Source organism: Centropristis striata, chromosome 22 (assembly GCF_030273125.1).
Source record: "Centropristis striata isolate RG_2023a ecotype Rhode Island chromosome 22, C.striata_1.0, whole genome shotgun sequence".
NCBI classification, from domain to species: domain Eukaryota; kingdom Metazoa; phylum Chordata; class Actinopteri; order Perciformes; family Serranidae; genus Centropristis; species Centropristis striata.
In genome coordinates this window covers 26,836,137-26,857,730 of record NC_081538.1, presented here as the reverse complement: position 1 = coordinate 26,857,730, position 21,594 = coordinate 26,836,137, and the positions used below count along the sequence as shown (strand labels likewise).

Here is a 21,594-nt window from a genome sequence, read left to right as displayed (position 1 = left end):
ACACAACAGACACAAAATGACCAAAAAATAGACACAAATTACTTACAAATATACAAAAAGACATGAAAATGATTAAAAAATCAAAGACTCCATAGACTTAAGAATACAAAAGTTATAAAAGTGGCTTTTGATTATTGGTGCATTAACATATGATGTATGATAATGCTGTTTGTGTTATTGAGTTTATTCAATAATAATTCACCATCTGTTGGTTTTTACCCCAAAAAGTTAAAGTTTGAGTTATGTACATTCGCTGAGTGAATATTTAGAAAATACTGTCCGCCATGTTTTTTGTTCTAATATAAAAGTGTGAGTAGATTTTCAGCCCTCCACTTTCATACACACCCCTCTGCAAGTCTTTTTATTTCATTTGGTCAGTAACATTTCTGCACTGTGAAAGAAAGCAGACTAAACACAAAAATGAACGAACTGTATAATTCCACTCTGATTCGGACGAACCAAATGGACTGTTGTTGACCTGTTGTTTTGGTCCCAGTAAGATTGGATCGTCCACAAGCAACACAATGAAGAAGGATTTCACCACCAGAGTTTGATAAAAACATACTAAATTTCTAAAAGGAGAGGACAGGAGAGGCTGGAATCATGACAACACTGAGGATATGTACAATATGTGGAGAAAACTGCTTTGGTTATTTTTTCTGTTATTTTTGGTATTTGTATGTTGTTGTTTTTTTGTCATTTTATGTATCTTTTGGGTAATTTTGTGGCTTGTGTGGTGATGTTAGGTCTTTATTTTTGGTCAAATTGCCTTGTTATTTGGCAAATTGAATCTTTTCTTGGTCATTTTATATATAACTTCAATATCTACAATATGTGGAGAAAACTGTTTTTTTTACAACATTGATGACAGTTTTGGGCACTTTGAAAAGTGTTTATATATCAATTCCATATAAAATTTTAAAATAATAGAGAAATTCATCTTTTTTTTCTGATTTCTGTCATTCTAACTGTGTTATTCTGCACAAAGACATGTTTGAGTTGTTGCCACTTCCAGCCATAGGTTTATATAGATTTTTATGTATTGCAGTGAAATACAATACAAGGTAAATTTTTGTAAAATGCAAAAAGAGCAACAAACTGACAGAAATACAGTTATTTCCAGTTGACTATTTGCATCTTTTCTTGGTCATTCTGGTCAATTTTGTGTCTTGTGTGGTGATGTTAGGTCTTTATTTTTGGTCAGTTTGCCTTGTTATTTGGCAATTTGTATCTTTTCTTGGTCATTTTACGTATAACCTCAATATGTACAACATGTGGAGAAAACTGTTTTTTTACATCATTGATGACAGTTTTGGGCACTTTGAAAAGTGTTTATATATCAATTCCATATTATTAAAATTTAGAAATAAATCTGATTTCTGTCATTCTAACTGTGTTATTCTGCACAAAGACATGTTGAGTTGTTGCCACTTCTAGCTATGATTGTGCTGATTCCATAGAGCTGCAGCTATTATAGGTTTATATAGATTTTATATATTGCAGCAAAACAAAAGGACACAGTGAATGTAAAATGCAAAAAGAGCAACAAACTGACAGAAATACAGTTATTTCCAGCTCTTGTGTGGAGGAGTTTGGGTCAGTCCTTCATTACTGCTCTATTGTGTCCATACAAATCATTATTATGCAAACCCGACCAATTAAATATTAAAATCAAATTCAGTTCGTGTGCCCGTTTTTCCATTTGGTATTTTTGATCAGAGCCTAATATTGAAATATGAAAAAACAAGCATTTTTTTCATTTTTTGTGTTATAATAAAAAACAAATAAAGAAAATAACCAGTTAATTTTTCATTATTTGATTTTTGATTGCCAATTGAAAATGGAAAGAACAAATGATACACGGATTGTGGGACCTGTTGTTTTGGTCCCAACCAGAGTGAGATTGGATCGTCCACAAGCAACACAATGAACAAGGATTTCACCACCAGAGTTTGATAAAAACGGACTACATTTCTAAAAGGAGAGGACAGGAGAGGCTGGAATCATGACAATACTGAGGATATGTACAATATGTGGAGAAAACTGCTTTGGTTATTTTTCTGGTCTTTTTCTGTGATTTTTGGTAATTGTATGTTGTTGTTTTTTGTCATTTTATGTATTTTTTGGGTCATTTTGTGTCTTTTTTGGTCATTTTATGTATCTTTTGGGTGATTTTGTGTCTTTTGTGGTGATGTTAGGTTTTTTTTTTCTGGTCAAATTGCCTTGTTATTTGGCAATTTGTATCTTTTCTTGGTCATTTTACGTATAACCTCAATATGTACAACATGTGGAGAAAACTGTTTTTTGAAAACGATTGGATCGTCCACAAGCAACACAATGAACAAGGATTTCACCACCAGTGTTTGATAAAAACGGACTAAACTTTGTTTATAAAAGCGCCCTGAAGCACCTAAACTGGTCCAGTTTGTGTGATTTCCTGTGATACAAACAGGCTGATTAGTGATTATTTGCGTGTCTCGGCGGCGCGGCGTCTCTCTGCTGATGGAAACGCTTTCTAAATAAAAACCTATATTATAAATAAATTGCTTTATCAGGAACCGACCGCTTTATCATCGTTGTGCCGGTTATTGGAGAAACACTTTGTTTCTATTAAAGCGTCCAGCCGTGCAGAACCTCAGTAACAGGGATTTAAAAATGCCATGTCGCTCAGACACAGACTGTGTGTGGCGCCGCAGATAAGGTGTTTGGGTGTTTCACACTAAATCACCACGTACTTCTGCAGAAACAAAGCAGGGAGGTGTGTGTGTCTGTGTGTGTGTGTGTGTGTGCTGTAATTTAAAGTTGTGCAGCGTCTAGTGAACTTCTCCCCGAGTTTGTCTGTCAGGCGGGTGAATCGGAGGTCTGGGAGCAAATTTGAGGAAGAATTCATTTCTAATTTTATTGTGTTTGGAGCTGACTCACTCGCTGCATCAATTTGTTTTCAAACCGCAGCAGAGTGGATATGGAAATAAATATAGAACTCCTGGATATTATCTGCAGGAAAAACTACTTTTAGAAGCAGCAGGACTCAGATAGGGAGCGCAGCGAGTGGAAGGAGGAGGAAGAGTTCAGCCGGAGCAGGACTCTTCCTCCTCCAGGAGGCTCTGAGGAGGAGGAAGATGCTCTTTCTTCTTATAAACACACTCAACGTCCAAACGCTTTCATATCTTATGTAAGTTATCAACAAACTGAGCAGCAGACAGGTCTTTGGCTGAATATTTGTTTGGAACATTAACACTGAGTTCCTCAGAGACGTCAACTCAAACCGTAGAAGGTCGTTTATTCCTCCCGTTTATATGAAAAATGCAAATTTATTATATTTGGAATAACTGGTAGCATGACTTTCACTTTTTACTGCTTTGGCAGCAAAAGTTGGCAAGTTCTCTGCAGATAATTTCTTTAAAATTCAGATATGCAGTTAATAAAAACGGTTGTGTTGTAGTTTTCTTTCTTACTTTTCTGCACATTTTTTATATAATCTGCACTCTGCACATTATTCACTTAATTTGCACTAAGTTGTATATAGTATATAGTATATTGTTAAATGTCTTTTTTCTATTTGATTGTTTATTTTTTATCTTTATCTAAAAGGGAAATTATTTTGTGTGCAATTGTTGTGGTCGGCTGTAACAAAGAAATTTCCCCGCTGTGGGATTAATAAAGTCAAATCTAATCTGATCTAATCTAATATCTGTATTCAAATCTATCTATCTATCTATCTATCTATCTATATATATATATATATATATATATATATATATGTTATATTAAGTATATATTTGTAGAATAACTACTTTTATTTTTTATTTTAATATGACTATAAGTGTTTGACTGCCCACAATTTTTGCTGCCAGATTTTTAACAATTTAATTATTGAAAATTAAAAATTATTTATATTGAAAATTATTTATTCATTTATTTTTTAAATTTTTATTATTCTTTATTATTTATTTTTTTTACAGTATACTGTAAAAAATCTATAAATTCCTATTATATTATTTTACAGATTTCAACTTCCATTTTATGTTTAATATTTGTAATAAAATGAATTTACATTTTTATGGCATTTGCACACTACAAGCTGTAAAATAATGCAGTAGATTTCGGGAAAATCACAGCAAATTTTATGTAAAAAAAATACTAAAAATACACATCATATTACTGAATGTCTGTTTCCTTACAGTAAATTAAATGTAAAAAATAAAATCTGAACCAACACTAAAAAGTCATAATAAAATACAATAAAATGCATAGGATATTCTACACATATATTTGTTTTTACAGATAGATATTTACTGTATATTATCCATATTTTTACAAGATTTTTTTTTTACAGTGTATGCTCAACTTTTCTGTTGCCTTTTATAAAATCAAATGATTATTATTTTCTCACACTGCAATCTAACTTTAAGCCTTAATACAAATCTTATTCTAATTTAGCTTATTGTTATTTTTATTCTCTTGGCTCTGTAATGATGTTTCTAATCGTATCTAATTGTTTTTAATGTTTTGTGTCGAGCAGATTTAATTGCCTTGTTGTTGCTGAAATGTGCAATATAATAAACATTTGTTGCTTTTTTTCATTATTACTATAAACACACTGCAGTGATCTGCTGTCTAAGGACATCATTGTGACTTTTTAAAACATGAAACTTTTTGTTTTTAGAGAAACTATGAGTTTCTGGTCTGCACTTTGGATTTAATAAAAAATATAGATACATCTAGAAATACTTTTAAAAGGTCAAAAACATATTTTTCTCTTCCCTGCAGTTTTTAATAATACAGACATTTCCAGATTTATTCGACCTCCAGCCTCAATGAAACGCTGCTGAATGAATTTTTTTTTTAAGTTCCTCAAAACATCCATAGAAAGTTCCTCTGACGTCTCTGTCTGCACTTATTTCCTGCTAAAACACGACTTTCACCAATAAAACCAGAGATCCTCCTCTTCTCAACTGTTTTTATCTCACAGACAATAGTTTTTCTGTTTAGTACCTGTGTTGTTATTATTGTCTGGAGACTTTTAAATGTTTTCCTCTGAAATAAAACTGAATAAATATCTAATGGACTGAGGCCTTGAGTGGAAACTCAGAGGCAAACATAAATACTTTCACAAAGGGACGTCAGAACAACTTAATGGATGACTCATTAAAATGACTTTTACAACCTTAACTGAAGCTTGAATACAAAATAGATAACCAATAAGAAATAAATATATGTATTTGATCAAAACAGGCCCAATAAGGCTCCGTCTGACGTGGTTGAAAACCAACAGGGAAGATTAATGAGTGTGTGTGAAAACCTTGTTTAAAATTGATAAATCTTAATTTTTTCCACTCACCATGTTCCACTTTGGGAAGAGGAAGTCGGTGCCGACGTACTCGAAGAAATGAGCGAAACCTTCTTTCAGCCAGACGTCCTCCCACCAGACCGGAGTCACCAGGTCACCAAACCACTGAAACACACACCACACATTCATTGGTCAAAAAACAACAGCAAAAAAACAGAGAAACTCTAGTGACGAAGCCAATGTTACAATGAAAGCAAACGAGTTTTCACACTGAGGACGGCATCTTCATAGTCAGGTTCATCCTCTGGGGAACAATAATGTCTGTATTACATTTTAAGGATATCTGTCTAACGGTTGTCAAGACATTTCACTTAAAACACTTTTTTTTAACCTCAAAGTGATGCAAGAAATGTCAGGAAGTCACAAAAGTCTGGGGTTTCATCCTCTGGGGAACATGAACATCTGTGTAAAACTTTGTGGCAAACTGTCCAATAATTGCCATGCCATTAAAAAAATGACATGTTCATGACATGTTTTATGACACCTCATGGTGTCATAAAAGGAATTGTCAGGGGAGCACCAATGTCTGTAGGTTTCATCCTCTGGGGAACATGAATGTCTGGATAAAATGCTGTGGCTGTTAAAAAGTTTTGTCAAGATATTTGATGAACTTTGTCAACCTCAAAGTGGTGCAAAAGGAAATGTCAGGGGAGCACTGATGTCTGTAGGGTTAGGGTTCATCCTCTGGGGAACACGGACATCTGGATAAAATTTCACGGCACTTGTCTAATAATTGTCAATATATTTCACTTAAAATACATTTTGAAAACCTCGAAATGGTGCGAGAGGGAATGTTAGGGGAGCACCAAAGTCTTTGGGGCTCATCCTCTGGGGAACATGAACACCATGGCAATCCATAAAATAGCTGATGAGATATTCCAGTCTGGACCAAGACCAACATTTCCATCCCTGTCGGTCTCAAACAGGCACTGATTAAACATTTTTACTGCCAAAAGGAAACACGTTGAGACAATAAGAGACAGGAAGTTAAATTAAATCCAGCCTGAGTTGACTCGTGCTCGCTGAAGGAACGCCTTGGCCTCCACCTGACGGATCCAAACCTTCAGAGCGTCTGTCCTGAGCAACCACTGTGACGCAGGTCTTGTTCTTCAGCTGCACCGGAGGGCAACCGGCAACAAAAGACCGCCGCGTGTGTGTTTGGCGCTCATTTATACTGACACGCCTGCACCTGATAGCGTTGCTCCCGGGGCGCCTCGGAGCCTCGTCGGGGCGAAGCAACAGGCAAGTTTAATAAAGGCGAAGCACGTAGAGAATAGACTGAACTGTGCTGATAGTGGAACGTACGGCCGCCGGAGTGATGCATGGAGGGCCCCGGCTGTTTCCTGGCAACAGCGCCTGAATGGAAACGGTGCAAGGACGAGTGTGTGTCGCTGCCAGCTTTGTTTCTGAGCCCCTTTAAAGTTTTAACTGCAGAGCGCATGGCAGATGATCTTAAACAAAAAGTTTACCTCCAAATTCACTTTAAAATGCCATTAAAGCAACACACAGTACTGCAGTGTGTGTGTGTGTGTGTGTGTGTTGTTCTGCATATTTGGCAGCGTTCAGTGTTTCTGCACTAAATTGTCCTTCAGCTGATCAAAGTCTGTATGTAAAGTAGTGTGTGTGTGTGTGTGTGTGTGTGTGGTGTTTAAGTCCTATTTGCATCACTTCACCCTGCAGTTGAAACAAGTCAAGTTTAATTATGTGGCCCCAAAGTCGAAAGTCTGTCCATATAAAACACACACCGGTCCTCCTGCTGCTGCTGTGAGGACAGTGTTCGTGTGTGTGTGTGTGTGTGTGTGTGTGCGTGTGTGTGTGTGAGGACAGTTACAGTCACTGGGGACAAACTGTCACCAGTGAAACCAGAGCATAATGCATCAGGAGTGGAAGTTTCTTTATAAAGGGAAGGAACAGTTCAAGAAAATCTGATTTATCACTCTTTATACTATCAAAAAATAAGATTAAAAAAATCCCAAAATTAAAAGTATTATTTACAGGGTTTTTCTTTATTTGTTACATTAAGTACAGACAGTAAGTATCTATATTAAAAAACAAATAATAAAATAAAACTAGAAAATTTCCTCTAGGGGAAATTCTGAAAGGGCCACGGGGGCTACTGCCAGTGTGTGTACACTTTAATGAGATTCTTCAGAGATTTCAAACAATTAATACTAGTAATGTTATGATACTTTATTATATACAAGGAGCACATCTACAACAAGCATTCCTCTTCAAGTATTTATTTATACAGCAACCTATGCCCTTTAACCTCAAAATGTGTGTGTCTGTGTGTGTGTGTGTGTGTGTGTGTAATTAAAATCACATAACGTTACCTGTGTGTGTGCGTGCGTGTGTGTGTGTGTGAGAAGCATGCGTATCTTGAGGATACACAGAACAGAATTAACTGCCACCAACTGCCATTGTCCCGTAACAGTGGTGGACAGACCGGAATTTCTGGCCTCGAACAGAAAGCATTTTTGGCAAAACCATAATACCTATCATTGATCCGACTTCACTTTGAGCATCCTGAGTTCTTCCTGAACGTCTACATATATATTTTTTTAAGAAAAATTTAAAAATAGCTTTGTTAGAGCGATCTAAAAAAACTGTTACATCTCTCTTTTTCAGAAATCTTCCTGCCTTTTTAATATGGGAGCCAATAAGGCTGTTGGTGCATGTTGGTGGCGGATCTGTGCATCCTACGCCCAAACTATAACTCTGACAGCTTTACCAGAGGATTGTGAGTGAGAGGAAAATTTTCCTACATTTCTATGTATAAATTAATTCTGTAGAGTGGAATTTGCGGCCTGGAGCACAGTTTTCAAATGTATTTTTTGGCAATTTTTTCTCTCCCTCTACACTCTGGCGATGATGTCACACACTCTGACATGAACATTCCGTGCAATACACACCCATTATAATCTCAGAATTTCTCCAAAAATGATCATGGTCATTGAACAGGGATTGATAAAAAAACTATATGACCTATCGAAACATGGATTAATACACCAATACACAAGACTTGTGTCTACTGTTTAAAGTTTAAATGGTTTGAAAATCTCCAATTATTGTTCTTTTTCGCTCATTTTTTTCCGGCTGTCCCATTCATTTCAATGCAAAAATTCAGATTCCGTACAGAAAAGTAATAGCACACCGATCCCAATCAAACCTAATAGTGGGACGAAATTGTGTCCAGAAGAGGAAGAAGAAAGAATCCATAGTATAACAGTAGTGCTCGGGGCTTCTCGGGGTGGCAACTGCATCTATTACTGTAGGGGCCAGTGCTCGGTGCGATTACCCCGTGGCCCTAATAAACCTGCCGTGCATTAAACTATAAACCTGAAAAATAAGATCTGTTCTTTGAACCCAGTGTGCAGATGAAGCAGTGCAGCAGATGAATGTTTCCACACATGCTCACTGACTTCCTCCACTGTTGGCAAGTTGCATCAGTGTCTGGGCAGGGATTCAAACCCTCCACCCTGTGGGAGCTGGCAGGCTGCTGGGCCGCTGCCTGGCTCAACAGGCGGCTGGTTCGGCTCCCCGAGGCAGAGCTCCAGCTCCACACAGGAGACCTGAACCACGGCGCTGCCAGGAGGAGCTGTGTGAGGTCGCTATGACACCTGAAATCACATCTGGAGGGATCAACAGCTCAATCTGTCTCCAGCTGTCTGCACAGCTCAGCTCAGTGCAGGTTCACTTTGTATTATTACAATACACATTACAACTAACTGTCCAACAACCAGTGGCGGACGCTCATTTACTTTAGTAATAATTTTGAGGTTCTTGTACTTTCCATGTCATGTTTCCATAAACCCTCTGAACCCAAATCTGTGTTTTCTTTAACAGATCCCAAAAAATCCACTATTTATTGTAGAAATAAACTGTAAAAACAGACATTATTGTCAGAATTCGAACTTTCCGACAGCCCAGTGTTGTCTAAAATGTTGAAATTTGTGTCAGAATCTCTTTATTCTACATGTGTCATTTAAAATAAAGTGTTTGCACTAACCAGATCCTGTTAAAAACATTAAATTCTGCTCCTCAGAGATACTGTGAAGACATGATTGATTCTGCTGAGACCAACGGTCACGTGACAAATATTCACTGAGAATCTGTTTACACAGAGCTGAGAGGAGAGGACAGGACAGGAGAGGCTGTTTACACAGAGCAGAGAGGAGAGGACAGGAGAGGCTGTTTACACAGAGCTGAGAGGAGAAGAAACATGAAAATACTTCAAGTACAATATGTGGAGAAAACTGTTTTAGGTCATCCCTGTTAATTTTTGGCAATTGTGTGTTTTTTTGTCATTTAACGTCTTTTTGTGTCATTTTGTCTCTGATTTTGTCAATTTGTGTAGTTATTTCGTCATTTTTTAATCTTTTTTTTTCATTTTACATATTTGTTTGGTCATTTGATCTGTTTTTGTGTGTCATTTTACAATTAAAATGATATATTTTTTTCTTTTTTGGAAATTTTGTATCTTTGAGGGAAATTTCGTGTCTTTTTTAGTAATGTTATGTTTTTTTATTACACCATTCCTGACACTTGTGGGCACTTGGAAGAAAAGTGTTTATATAAAAATTCAATTTTATTCAAATAATATGTATATGTATATATGAGGAATTCAACTTGATTCAGCAAAAACACATTTTTTTTTTGTGGAGGTGGACTTATATTTGTACTTTTACGAAGTGAATTTTCATTACAGCACTTTTATGTGTAACAGAATATTTTTGCACTGAAGTTTTGCTTCTTTTATTCCAGTAAAATATGTGAATCCGTCTCCAGCCTGGGACTGACAGAGCACCGTGAGGTGGCTGCATGTGATGGATTTCTCTCCTCTGCAGCTGCACAGTAATAACCTCAGGTCAGCACCATAAAGACAGTCATACACTCCCATAGAACCACTCAGCTGGACTAAATCTGCAGGATAAAACGAGTGTTTAGTGACTTTTTTCTCTTTAATTATTAAGGATTCTGATCAAACTGCAGAAAAATCACTTTTCAAGGTCTTTGATCGTCAGACAAAGTTGCAGCTGAGCTCTTCTTTCATTAAACATGACACTTTACATTTGATTCTTGTTCTGGGGCTTTGAAAGGGTTTTAGCCTTTATCCACCCGGCTGCTGATGTCAGAAGTGGGTCAGTAAGTTTTCACTTTTCATCAGAAACGGTTTCACGCTGGTACGGTTTGTTCAGGGACTCCCGTCAAACGGAAAGTATAATTAATTCTACACTGGAGAGACTTTTATTTTGGCGGTGACAGACCGACGATGAAAAGGACCTAATCCTCGGCAGTTGTTACGACTCCTCGAATAATTAAAAAAGACGACTTCTGTGGTTTCTACAACAACGCTTTGTCTTCATTAGCGCTTCTGTCGCCTCTCATCCGGCTTCAGCCTCATTAAAAACGTTTCAAAAAACCCTCCGGTGGGTCGGCCCTTCCCGCCAGAGGAGCTGACTCGGGGTTGCTATGGTGCTGCTGTTGCCGTGGTTACGAGCGTGCATCGTGGGTTGGGTTCGTAAACTGCAGAGAGGGGAGGAGGAAGGAGGAGGAGGAGAGGAGGGGGAGAGGAGGGGGGGAGCCAAAAAAACGGAAACGATGCAAAGCCGAAGCTGAAAGAGTGCTGAGGAAGAAGATTCAGGAGAGAAAAGTCCGACATCAGGAGGAACGGTGATGAGTCAGGAGAGACGGAGAGACGCAGGGAGGGTTCTCCATGAGATTTAGCAAAAGCCAGGAAAATACCAGAGACAGCTGGATGAATGCTGAGCAGGAACAGACACACACACACACACACACACAGGGCTGGGGGGAAGGGTTACAGGTGGTCGATGCTCCGTCTGATACACTGTGAAATCTATATTGTATTTCTCTAAACAAAATAAATGTTGATACAAGTTATAAAGTGTGAAAGTGAGAACCATCCACCTGCTGCCAGACTTTTTTTTATGGTTTCTTTAATAAATAATTACATAGAATTTTCAGTTTTACTGTAAAAAAATGACAAATAAAAATGTGTTTTTGTATTTTTACATATACTTTACTTTAATTGTAAATGGTAATTGAATTTTTTTTACACAGAGCTGAGAGGAGAGGACAGGACAGGAGAGGCTGTTTACACAGAGTAAAGGGTAAAGGGTCAAAGTTATGAGATCAAACCGCTAAACGTCCTTTTTTTTATATCTATATAACGTTATATATAACTTTATTGACACGTTGCCGTGGATACGCATTGTTCTGCTTCTCTCCTGATGACGGCTTGACTTGTTAGTGACCTGTCAATCAAAGGTAGCCCCGCCCCAAATCATACGATTCTTTATCTTCTATTTTCTTCTAAATGGGGCCATTATTAGAACTATTAACATCAAATTGTCTTGAAGAAGATTTTTTAATAGTGATTGAGACCATAGCGTTGTCCAAAAAAAAAATTGCTGAGGTAATAAATCAAGTGAGAAGTTTTATCATTTTGTATTGAAATGAATGGACAGAAATGTTTTTGCAGCCGCACTTAGTGCCCCCTGCTGGAATTTTCGGTAGATTGCAGCTTAAGGCACTTCCTGGTTTGCCTACCTGCTCAGAACAGGAGGTGGCCGCGTAATCTGGATGCAATAAACTGATTAACAAACCAACTGCAAACACGTGTTGCCAACAGCCAATGGGAAAGAGGCTGGGACACAGGAAACAGAGTTAGACGACAACGGGAAGTAGCGGGAACACCCTTTTTTCTTCTTGATGTTTTTTTCGAACAGTTTGTTCTTCCTCCACTTCTTCTTCTTCTTGAAGTTTTATTGGCAAACAAGAAATTGGTACATTACGGACACCAACTGGTCTGTTTGTTCACCCTTTGAACTGTCGCCCTCACCAGAGTTTGATGCGTTCAGTTGCTTTTGTGGGTTTGACACATCATGCAGTCTGTGATCTCCAGTCATTAAGTCTTTCAGTTGTCATACAAAGATATGCTGAAACCATCATGAACTCTTTTAAAAATCTGTAAAGACTGTGAAAGTTGTGTTGTGTGTCCTCAGCTTTAGGTACCAGAAACCCAATTAGTTCAGATCAAGCTGTTTTTCTTTATATTGCAGATTTTGCTTCTGAGTTTTGATCTTTTTATGCGTCAAATGGCAGCCCAGCAAAGTCAGCACTACCCTGGCTCAGAAACATAGACAGCAGTTAGGATTCTGATGTTTTTCTTTTGCATTGGTTTTGCTTTAGAACAAGACAAGAGCAAAAGCTAAAAGGACAGTAAATAATGGATGCAAACAGGACTTCAATGGGATGTTAATGTGTCCTTGTGTCTGCTGGGTGAATAAACAGGCAGGTGATGGCGACATGTGAGCAGTAATCTGGATAAAACAGCTATTTCCAGAGATGTTTTACCCGAACTAAAAAAGCAAAATCTTTGGCTGTATTATCCTTGATTGACACTCAAAGCCAGCTTCTTCATTAGCAGAATACTGTGAGTAAACAAGCCTCCTTCATCTCCCAGATCCCCTAATAACAAACACAGGAAGCTGCAGTCTTGTTCCAGCCCTGAGCGGTCCTGCAGTCACCTCCTTCAATCAGACAATGCCACAGTCCGTCTGAAACCCGGCGAATGATACAGTCCATGACACACTTTCTCTTTCAGTTTGCTCTGACCCCCTATAGTCAGGAGCCACTTGATGCAGGTAAAGTGGCAGCTTGTATCAGTATTTGAGGCAGCATTTCTGCTCCAGGGATCCTCCAGGGACAACAAACACTGTCAGGGGGAACCATGTTAGCAGAGTCATGGACTACTTTCTTATTTTTGGAAATTACAATTCAGTCGCTGGTGTGCTTAAAATAACATCAAAATTCTCAGTTATTATGCAATGAAGAGAGGACAGGAGAGTCTGTTTACACAGAGCAGAGAGGAGAGGACAGGAGAGGCTGTTTACACAGAGCAGAGAGGAGAGGACAGGACAGGAGAGGCTGTTTACACAGAGCAGAGAGGAGAGGACAGGACAGGAGAGGCTGTTTACACAGAGCTGAGAGGAGGGGACAGGGCAGGAGAGGCTGTTTACACAGAGCAGAGAGGAGAGGAGAGGACAGGGCAGCAGAGGCTGTTTACACAGAGCTGAGAGGAGAGGAAAGGACAGGAGAGACTGTTTACACAGAGCTGAGAGGAGAGGAGAGGACAGGAGAGACTGTTTACACAGAGCAGAGAGGAGAGGAGAGGACAGGACAGGAGAGGCTGTTTACACAGAGCTGAGAGGAGAGGACAGGGCAGCAGAGGCTGTTTACACAGAGCTGAGAGGAGAGGAGAGGACAGGAGAGACTGTTTACACAGAGCAGAGAGGAGAGGAGAGGACAGGACAGGAGAGGCTGTTTACACAGAGCTGAGAGGAGAGGACAGGACAGGAGAGGCTGTATACACAGAGCAGAGAGAAGAGGACAGGAGAGGCTGTTTACACAGAGCTGAGAGGAGAGGACAGGAGAGGTTGGAAACATGACAATACTTCAATATGTACAATATGTGGAGAAAATTTTAAATCTAATCTAAATACATTTTAAATCTTTTTTTGTGGGTCAATTGTGCCTTTTTTGATCAATTTATGTTGTTATTTGGTAATTTTTTGTCTTTCTTTGGTATTTTTGTATCTTATTTTGTCAATTTGCATATTTTTTGTAATTCTTTTGGTAATTTTGTATCTATGAGGGACATTTTGGTGTTATTTATTACATATAATCCAGGGACAACAAACACTGTCAGGGGGAACCATGTTAGCAGAGTCATGGACTACTTTCTTATTTTTGGAAATTACAATTCAGTCGCTGGTGTGCTTAAAATAACATCAAAATTCTCAGTTATTATGCAATGACGCACTGAATTAAGAGGCAGAGCAGATGAAGCCTGCTGTTTGTTTCTTTCCTTCACCTCTCTATCTATCCGTCTCTCTCTCTCTCTTCTTTCCTGTCTCACTCTCCCAGAACAAAGCAGATCTGTGCCTTTGATCATCCTCCTCTTCCTCTCCTCCCTCCGTCTGACCCTCGCTGATAAATATTCATCCCTCTCTTCAGCAGGGGGACTGAATCTGATTTTCACTCTCTGTTTGGATGGAGCTCCTCACAGCTCCATGACAGCCAGCACGAAAAGGAGTCGTGGCTGTCGTTTGGCACAGATACTGTTTACATCTGCACATCTGTGGAAGTAGAAAGACTCTCACAGTGTCTTCAACCGTGACTGGCTAAATCTGAAATGAACGCAACCAAAGTCTCAAACCTCCTGCTTAATTAGTATTTTCTATGAGTGGCAGGTCGGGGATTTAACGGTGGCCACCGGCCAAATGTTGATAGGTTCTATAACTTTGTTTGGAAAACAACCTGTTCTGCTAAATACTAGACAACAGGACCTGGAATAAACTCAACTGGATCATTTCAAACTGGAATACAGAGCAGGCAACATCTGGACCAGCTGGAGCCGGGATAAAGAGCTTTCTGTAGAGTTCTGATCACTCCAATGTAAGCAGAAAGGCTTTACTTCAGACTTCAGATCAGGGATAAAGAACTCTCTGTACCTGGACCAAGACTTGGACCAGCTGGATCAGCCTGCACAGCTTTGGATCTCTTGGACTTTACAGCCGGCTCCTTGATCGGCTGGACCAGGGTCAAGACTTCTAGTCCTACAGAGTTCTTGCTACAGACTATTTTTTATTAGGTGGACCCAGGATGAGAGCCCTTATTGATCAGTATGACTAGGATCTGGGCTACAGTCGGCCTACAGAGTTCAGGACCAGCGGGATAGGAACATTTTTAAAGAGTTCTAGACCAGCTGGATTGGACTAAGGGATCGGCTTCAGAGTTTTGGACCAGTTGGACCAGGAATAAGAAACTCTCTGTACCTGGACCAAGACTTGGACCAGCTCGATCAGCCTGCAGAGCTATGGATCTCTTTGACTTTACAGCCGGCTCCTTGATCGGCTGGACCAGGGTCAAGACTTCTATGCCCTTCTCGTCCTACAGAGTTCTAGACTAGTTTGGATCAGACCAATTTTTATCAGATGGACCCAGGATAAGAGCCCTTATAGATCAGTCTGACTAGGATCTGGGCTACAGTCGGCCTACAGAGTTCAGGACCAGCCGGATAGGAACATTTCGAGAAGAGTTCGAGACCAGCTGGATTCAAGATTTAAGCTTTACTGCTGAGTTCTAAACTGATTGGGTCAAGACTAAAGGATCTGCTTCAGAGTTTTGGACCAGTTGGACCAGGAATAAGAAACTCTCTGTACCTGCACCAAGACTTGGACCAGCTGGATCAGCCTGCAGAGCTGGCTAGACAAGGAAGCAAGTAGCTGGCCAAAGTCCAAGTCCAAATAGTTTCTTATCCCTGGTCCAACTGGCTCAAAAGTTTAGAGCAAAGCCTTTAGCTCACATCGGAGTGGTCCAGAACTCTACAGAATGGTTTTTATGCTGGGTCCAGCTGGTCTGGATGTTACTAGTTCCTTATTCCAGCTTGAAATGATTCTGATTCAGAGACTCACTGCAGAGTTTTGGCCTACTGAACGTGGGCTGTGGAGTCCGGCATGGGCTCAGAACCTCACAGCATCTAGACCAGATGGTTGGTGGTTCTAGACAATCCTCCTGGTTCTGTTTGTTCAGCAGATACTCTGATAGAAAACCATTATTTGCAACATATATGTCATGTTATTATGAATGGATATTACCTTATTTCTATTCACCTGCATTAATCACAGGTGTTTTTAATGTACATCAATCAGGCGGCAACCTCCAGGTCTGAGCAGGGAGGCAAACCAGGAAGTGCCTTAAACTGCATTCTACAGAAAATTCCAGCAGGGGGCGCTAAGTGTGGCTGCAAAAAAAATCTGTCCATTCATTTCAGTGGAAAATGAATAGTAAATAATCTTCTTCAAGACAATCTTATGTTAATAGTTCTAATAATGGCCCCATTTAGAAGAAAATAGAAGATAAAGAATCCTATGATTTGGGGTGGGGCTACCTTTGATTGACAGGTCACTAACAAGGCAAGACATCATCAGGAGAGAAGCAGAACAATGCGTATCCACAGCAACGTGTCAATAAAGTTATATATAACGTTATATACACATAAAAGAGGACGTTTAGCGGTTTGGTCTCATAACTTTGACCCTTTCACTGTATTTTCTCTTAATGACAGTTTATTTGAACGTTTTGTTCAGTAAATGTCTTGTTCAGTGTTTGGTTGGACTAACAGGCACTCCAAGGAGTCGCTGCTCAGTTTTCTGAGGTCAGTAACGGACATTTTTTTTTTTTTATTGTTAGCCAAAACTAACATCCCAGTTAATGCTAACATGAATTAGCAGCAGCTTCTCTCAGTCAGGTTGAGGTGTAGAGAGGCTGTAGTCAGTGATCAGATCCCTCTCCTCCTCCACAGTCCAGATATGGTCTGCTTCCTGTATCGGAATCAAGATGGCGACGCAAGATGGTGACGAGTGTAACCATGAACTCGATGCTTCCAACGGGCCACAAACCACTGAGTCACTACGTCCATTATTGATATACAGTCTAATGTAAACAGTCTATGTAAAGTACTGGGCACATGACTTCTTCATTTCAGCATCGGTAAATCTGTGACCAACCTTGAGGTTTGCTATAGAAAGCTGTGAATACATGTTTATGGCTTTATCTGGTCGCCTGGCAAACATGAAACATACAAAGGCAGGATACACTGACTAAGTCCCTGTTATCTGAGTTCTGCTCTTGTCAAACTGCCCTCTGCTCCGTTTGGACACCAGCTGAACACGACGCTGTCTCTCGACCAGTTGGACCTGTGAAGGCTTCCTGCAGAGCTGAACCCAGAATAGTACACGAAAACTCCACCATCTAATCACTGACTCCAAACGCCGCTGGGAGTCAAAATTAATTATAGAGATCTTCCTTTCACTAATAATGCTGCTGAGAGTGCAAATCTGTCTGAAAAGTCTCTTGTTTTGTTGTTTGTTCACATGCAGGCAGGAGGCTCGGACATCTGAGAGTCAGCAAAATAAATGTTTTGCACTTTTGTAAAATGATTATTAATGTAAAATGCAAATTTGGAAAAGTTTATTTGCATTAAAAAGTAACCATGAAGTACATCTGCTGACCTTATATAACGTTAAAAAAAGACATTTACTGTAATATTTTACAGGGTTTTTCTTTTTTGTCTACATTAAGTGCAAATGGCAAAAAAAAAACAATGACTTTTAATGATAATATTAAGTATAAAATGGAAGTTAAAAATTATACATTATTCTTTACTTTATTAGTCAGTTACTTAATAGTCTTGATTGTTAAATTACAGTGAATTCTATATAAAATATGTATAAAAATATATTGCTGAATGTGAAATTAAGGCAACTTTCAGGGTGTTTTACAGTAATTTTTTCCATTTAATGGAAAACCAAAAAATGGTAAAAAGTCTGGCAGCAAAAAAAAACATTTTACAGAAATTTACTGTATTATTTTACAGGCTTTTCCTTTTTTTTATTAGCCATAAAAAGGAAGTTTAAATCTGTTTAAGTCTTATATAAGTATATTTATTTAAAGTATTACCCAATTGGTTTAATGTAAAATTTTAAATTTAATGTTAAAAAAATGTAAAAAAAAATTAAATAAATAAATAACGTAAAAAAACAGGAAAAGTTTTACTGTTATATTAGAGTATAAAACACTTTAATTATCCTATAGATATATATACTTTAAATACAGATATTGCCCAATTGGTTTAATGTAAAATTTTAAATTTTATGTTAAAAAAATATTTAAAAAAGAAGGAAATGTTTTACTGTTATATTAGAGTATAAAACACTTGAATTATCATATATATGTATATATATATATATATATATATATATATATATATATATGTTTTAAAAATAGATATTTACTGTTTATTCTCTATATTTTTAAGGAAATCGTCTGTAAAATAACTAGATTTTTTATGATATCTTTTTAACAGTGTGTTTATGTGAAGGTCAAAATATGAAGTTATTTTCTCCAGTGAAGAGAGAGAGAGTGAGACAGGAAGACAGATGTGTGCAGACAGACAGTTAGTGTGCTCTGCTGTGTGACTCTGATCGTTTCTCTTTATATTCTTGTTTTCCTGACAGTTCTGCCGCACGCCCATTATTCACTGTGTGTGTGTGTGTGTGTGTGTGTGTGTGTGTGTGAGTGTGTGTGTGATGTTTAAATTGCTATATAAAGCCGGCTGGCAAAACCAATCTGTCACAACCATGAAACCTTTGATTTACAACAACAAAAGTACACAGAGCTGTCTGTGTGTGTGTGTGTGTGTGTGTGTGTGTATGTATGTGTGTGTGTGTGCTTTGATGCATCCTGTCAATTAAATAGAAACAAAGGAAAACGAATCAGAGCGAAACACTTCAGCTCGACACGACGGAGAGAATCAGAATATGAGTGATTCTCATATTCTCATGAAGCCAGTCTAAGTTCTGTCTGTGAAGATTATAAGGACATACTTTGTTAAACTAAATATATTTCACTTTTATATGAATGAACAATATAGCCATAATGAGGCAAAACTCATTGTTTTGTGTTAAAATAATATTTTCTACATTTTTTAATATATTTTTGATTCACAAATTCATTACCATAATGCATCCAGATAAAAATGTCATGGTTTCCCCACACTTATATACAGTAAATATTTAATAAACTTTACAACAATAAATATATATTTGTTTAAAAATGTATAATTTAACAGAATGTAATCAAACATAATGGTTTTAACAATGTGTAAAGAACAAAATCTGAATGTAAATTGATGAGAAAAAATTGTTAAATGTTACGATAATGATAGAATCGTTTGCATTAAAATATGTGTATATTTTAATAAAATACATTTTGGTGATACCAGCTACCTTTGAGCATATTTAAGTGCTCGCCAAAGAAAAGAAAAAAAAAACCTTTCGTTGTTGTTTTTATTTAAAAATGTGTTACGGTAATTAATTTTTCTTACAGTGTCTCTAAAAATGTCAGAAAATACATTACGTTTTTAAAAAAATACATTATAAATTCATAATAAAAACAGTGACTTTAGATTGTATTTGTTATAAAGGGTCAAAGAAAATATGTATTCAATGCTCTTGGATTTTTGCTATGAGCTGTACTAGGGGTGGGCGATATGGCCCTAAAAGAATATCACAATATTGCAGGCATTTTTTGCCATAATGATATTCTTGAAGATATTAGGAGATACCTAAAAAGATATAGAAAATGTATAAATAAATAAAAATCTAAAATGTAGTGTGAAGTGCAAATCTCAACAGTTGCCAAATACAAAAAATGTACTCTTGACTCTTGAGTATGAGCAAATAATAAAAATAACCATTTAGGGGTTCCGGGGGCATATTTTAATGAAATATTGTAAAGGAGAATAAAGGTTCTTATGTTTTATTTAAGCCATCTTATTTTGACAGTCTTCTTGTAAATTCTGTGGTGGATTCTGTTAACACACTGTGCTCTTATTTTGAAAGCTGCATGTGTTTAGCGACAGGGAGTAAGTAGCTTTTTGTGACAAAAACAACTTTAACCACTACATCAAGAAGTAGGAACGTTGCCGATATCATGATATGCATTTTTTTTAACCATAAAAAATATACCGATATTATCGTGAACGATACGATATGGCACACCCCTAAGCTGCACCATGTTGATGAGAATCACCCATATGTAAGGCTGAATATTAAATACTGTATACTGTACTGAACCATTCGTCCTCCAATAACTCCCACCTATATAAACATACACACACCATCAATAAGTCATCGTCCGCCTTCAATAAGACATGAACTAAGTGTGCCATGCTGTATTATTTAAAGCCATTATTCTATGTGTTTCTAATTGCAGACAGACCAAAACCAACAATGTGTCTGTCCATCTGTTTGTGTGGCTCGCAGCCCAAAACACATCGCTTCCCCCAAACCATTAATCTTTCAAAACACTTCACAAATATTTAGTTTAGTTAGGAATAAAACGGCTCAGTAATTTTCCTGAAAACGGCTGAAGTCTTTATCACACAAACAGGAGGAGAGAGAGCAGTGTCGGGACTATTTTCTGTAGCGGATTAACCCATTTAGGCCTAAAACGGCTGGAAAAAAATGCCTGTAAAACCTCTGGGCGATTTTAAAATAATGCCCTAAAACCTGATGTTTTTCTGGAAATTCAACAGAAGTGTCAACTCTTCCTACTAAATAATAGATTTTTCAGCCTCTGTAGCAGATAGAAATGAAATTCAAAAAGTATTTGAGAGCTTATAGCTGTTATATCTGAGCTCCCTCCGCTATAGTCGTCTTCCGCCAAGATTTCAGTTTTGGAAAAGTCCCATGATGCATGTTGTGCATTTTCTGCACATTAAGCACATATCAGACAATTAAAATCAATGTTAGCTTATTTTTACTGTTTATTCTCTTGGCTCTGTATTTTTAATTGTACTAGTGCAGCGCCAGTAGGAAGTATGTTAGGGTATTTGGCCAAACAAATCCATGCATCGATAGTGTTAGCTAATGCGTCTTGCTAGTGTAACCTTAAATAACACAGAAACGATATCTTCCCGTCCGTATTATGCTTAGCTGTCAGTTAATAAAGTTTCGTTTTTATTGTTTTCAATGGATCAAACTGATGCAGAAGAAAGGGAATAAATCTCAGTTTAGCATGCTAATGGTGAGCTAGCACATTACGCAGTATGCTGCACTAAAAGTACAATAACATGAACCCAATCAGCTGATATACTATATTGCATGTAAGTATCTCATATCAAATGATTATGGGCATTACACTAAGCAACATGAATGTCATCCCTGAATTACATAGTAATGCAACATAAGAAGTGAATGAAGCCAAATCACCGCTTAGCATGCTAATCGCGCTACAACGTCTGCAACTCCATAAAACACTTACTTTTCATAAGGTACCACACCATCCAGCACATACACATTGAACATTGATATTCGCTGGAAACTATTTGAATATTATTGGGAAATCGAACCTTGTAGTGCACTTTAAAACTCCTAAAGATAGGTAGGCTAAATAGACTTCCAGATGAGATGAGTCAGGGTGTAAATCCAGAGTGAATTGTGTTATCTGACCAGGTGTAGGCCTATCACACAATGGGGCGGAGCTCCCCTAAAAGGGGGCGGAGCTCCCCTAAAAGGCGTCCGATCGGAAACAGTGCAATACCGCAAGACATCCTAAATAATTATATTTTGAAAAATGAATTCAAAAATCTTCAA

The 21,594-nt window shown here is 37.8% G+C and overlaps 1 protein-coding gene across 1 annotated transcript in view; it reads right to left on the bottom strand.

Moving 5' to 3' along the window:
* Window positions 1-21,594, bottom strand: part of LOC131961113 (thyrotropin-releasing hormone-degrading ectoenzyme-like) — a 267,325-nt gene that overhangs the window by 79,635 nt on the left and 166,096 nt on the right. The window contains exon 6 of the mRNA XM_059326384.1: window positions 5,342-5,455. Within this exon, the coding sequence (XP_059182367.1) occupies window positions 5,342-5,455 (114 nt within the window). The remainder of the gene's footprint in view (window positions 1-5,341; window positions 5,456-21,594) is intronic.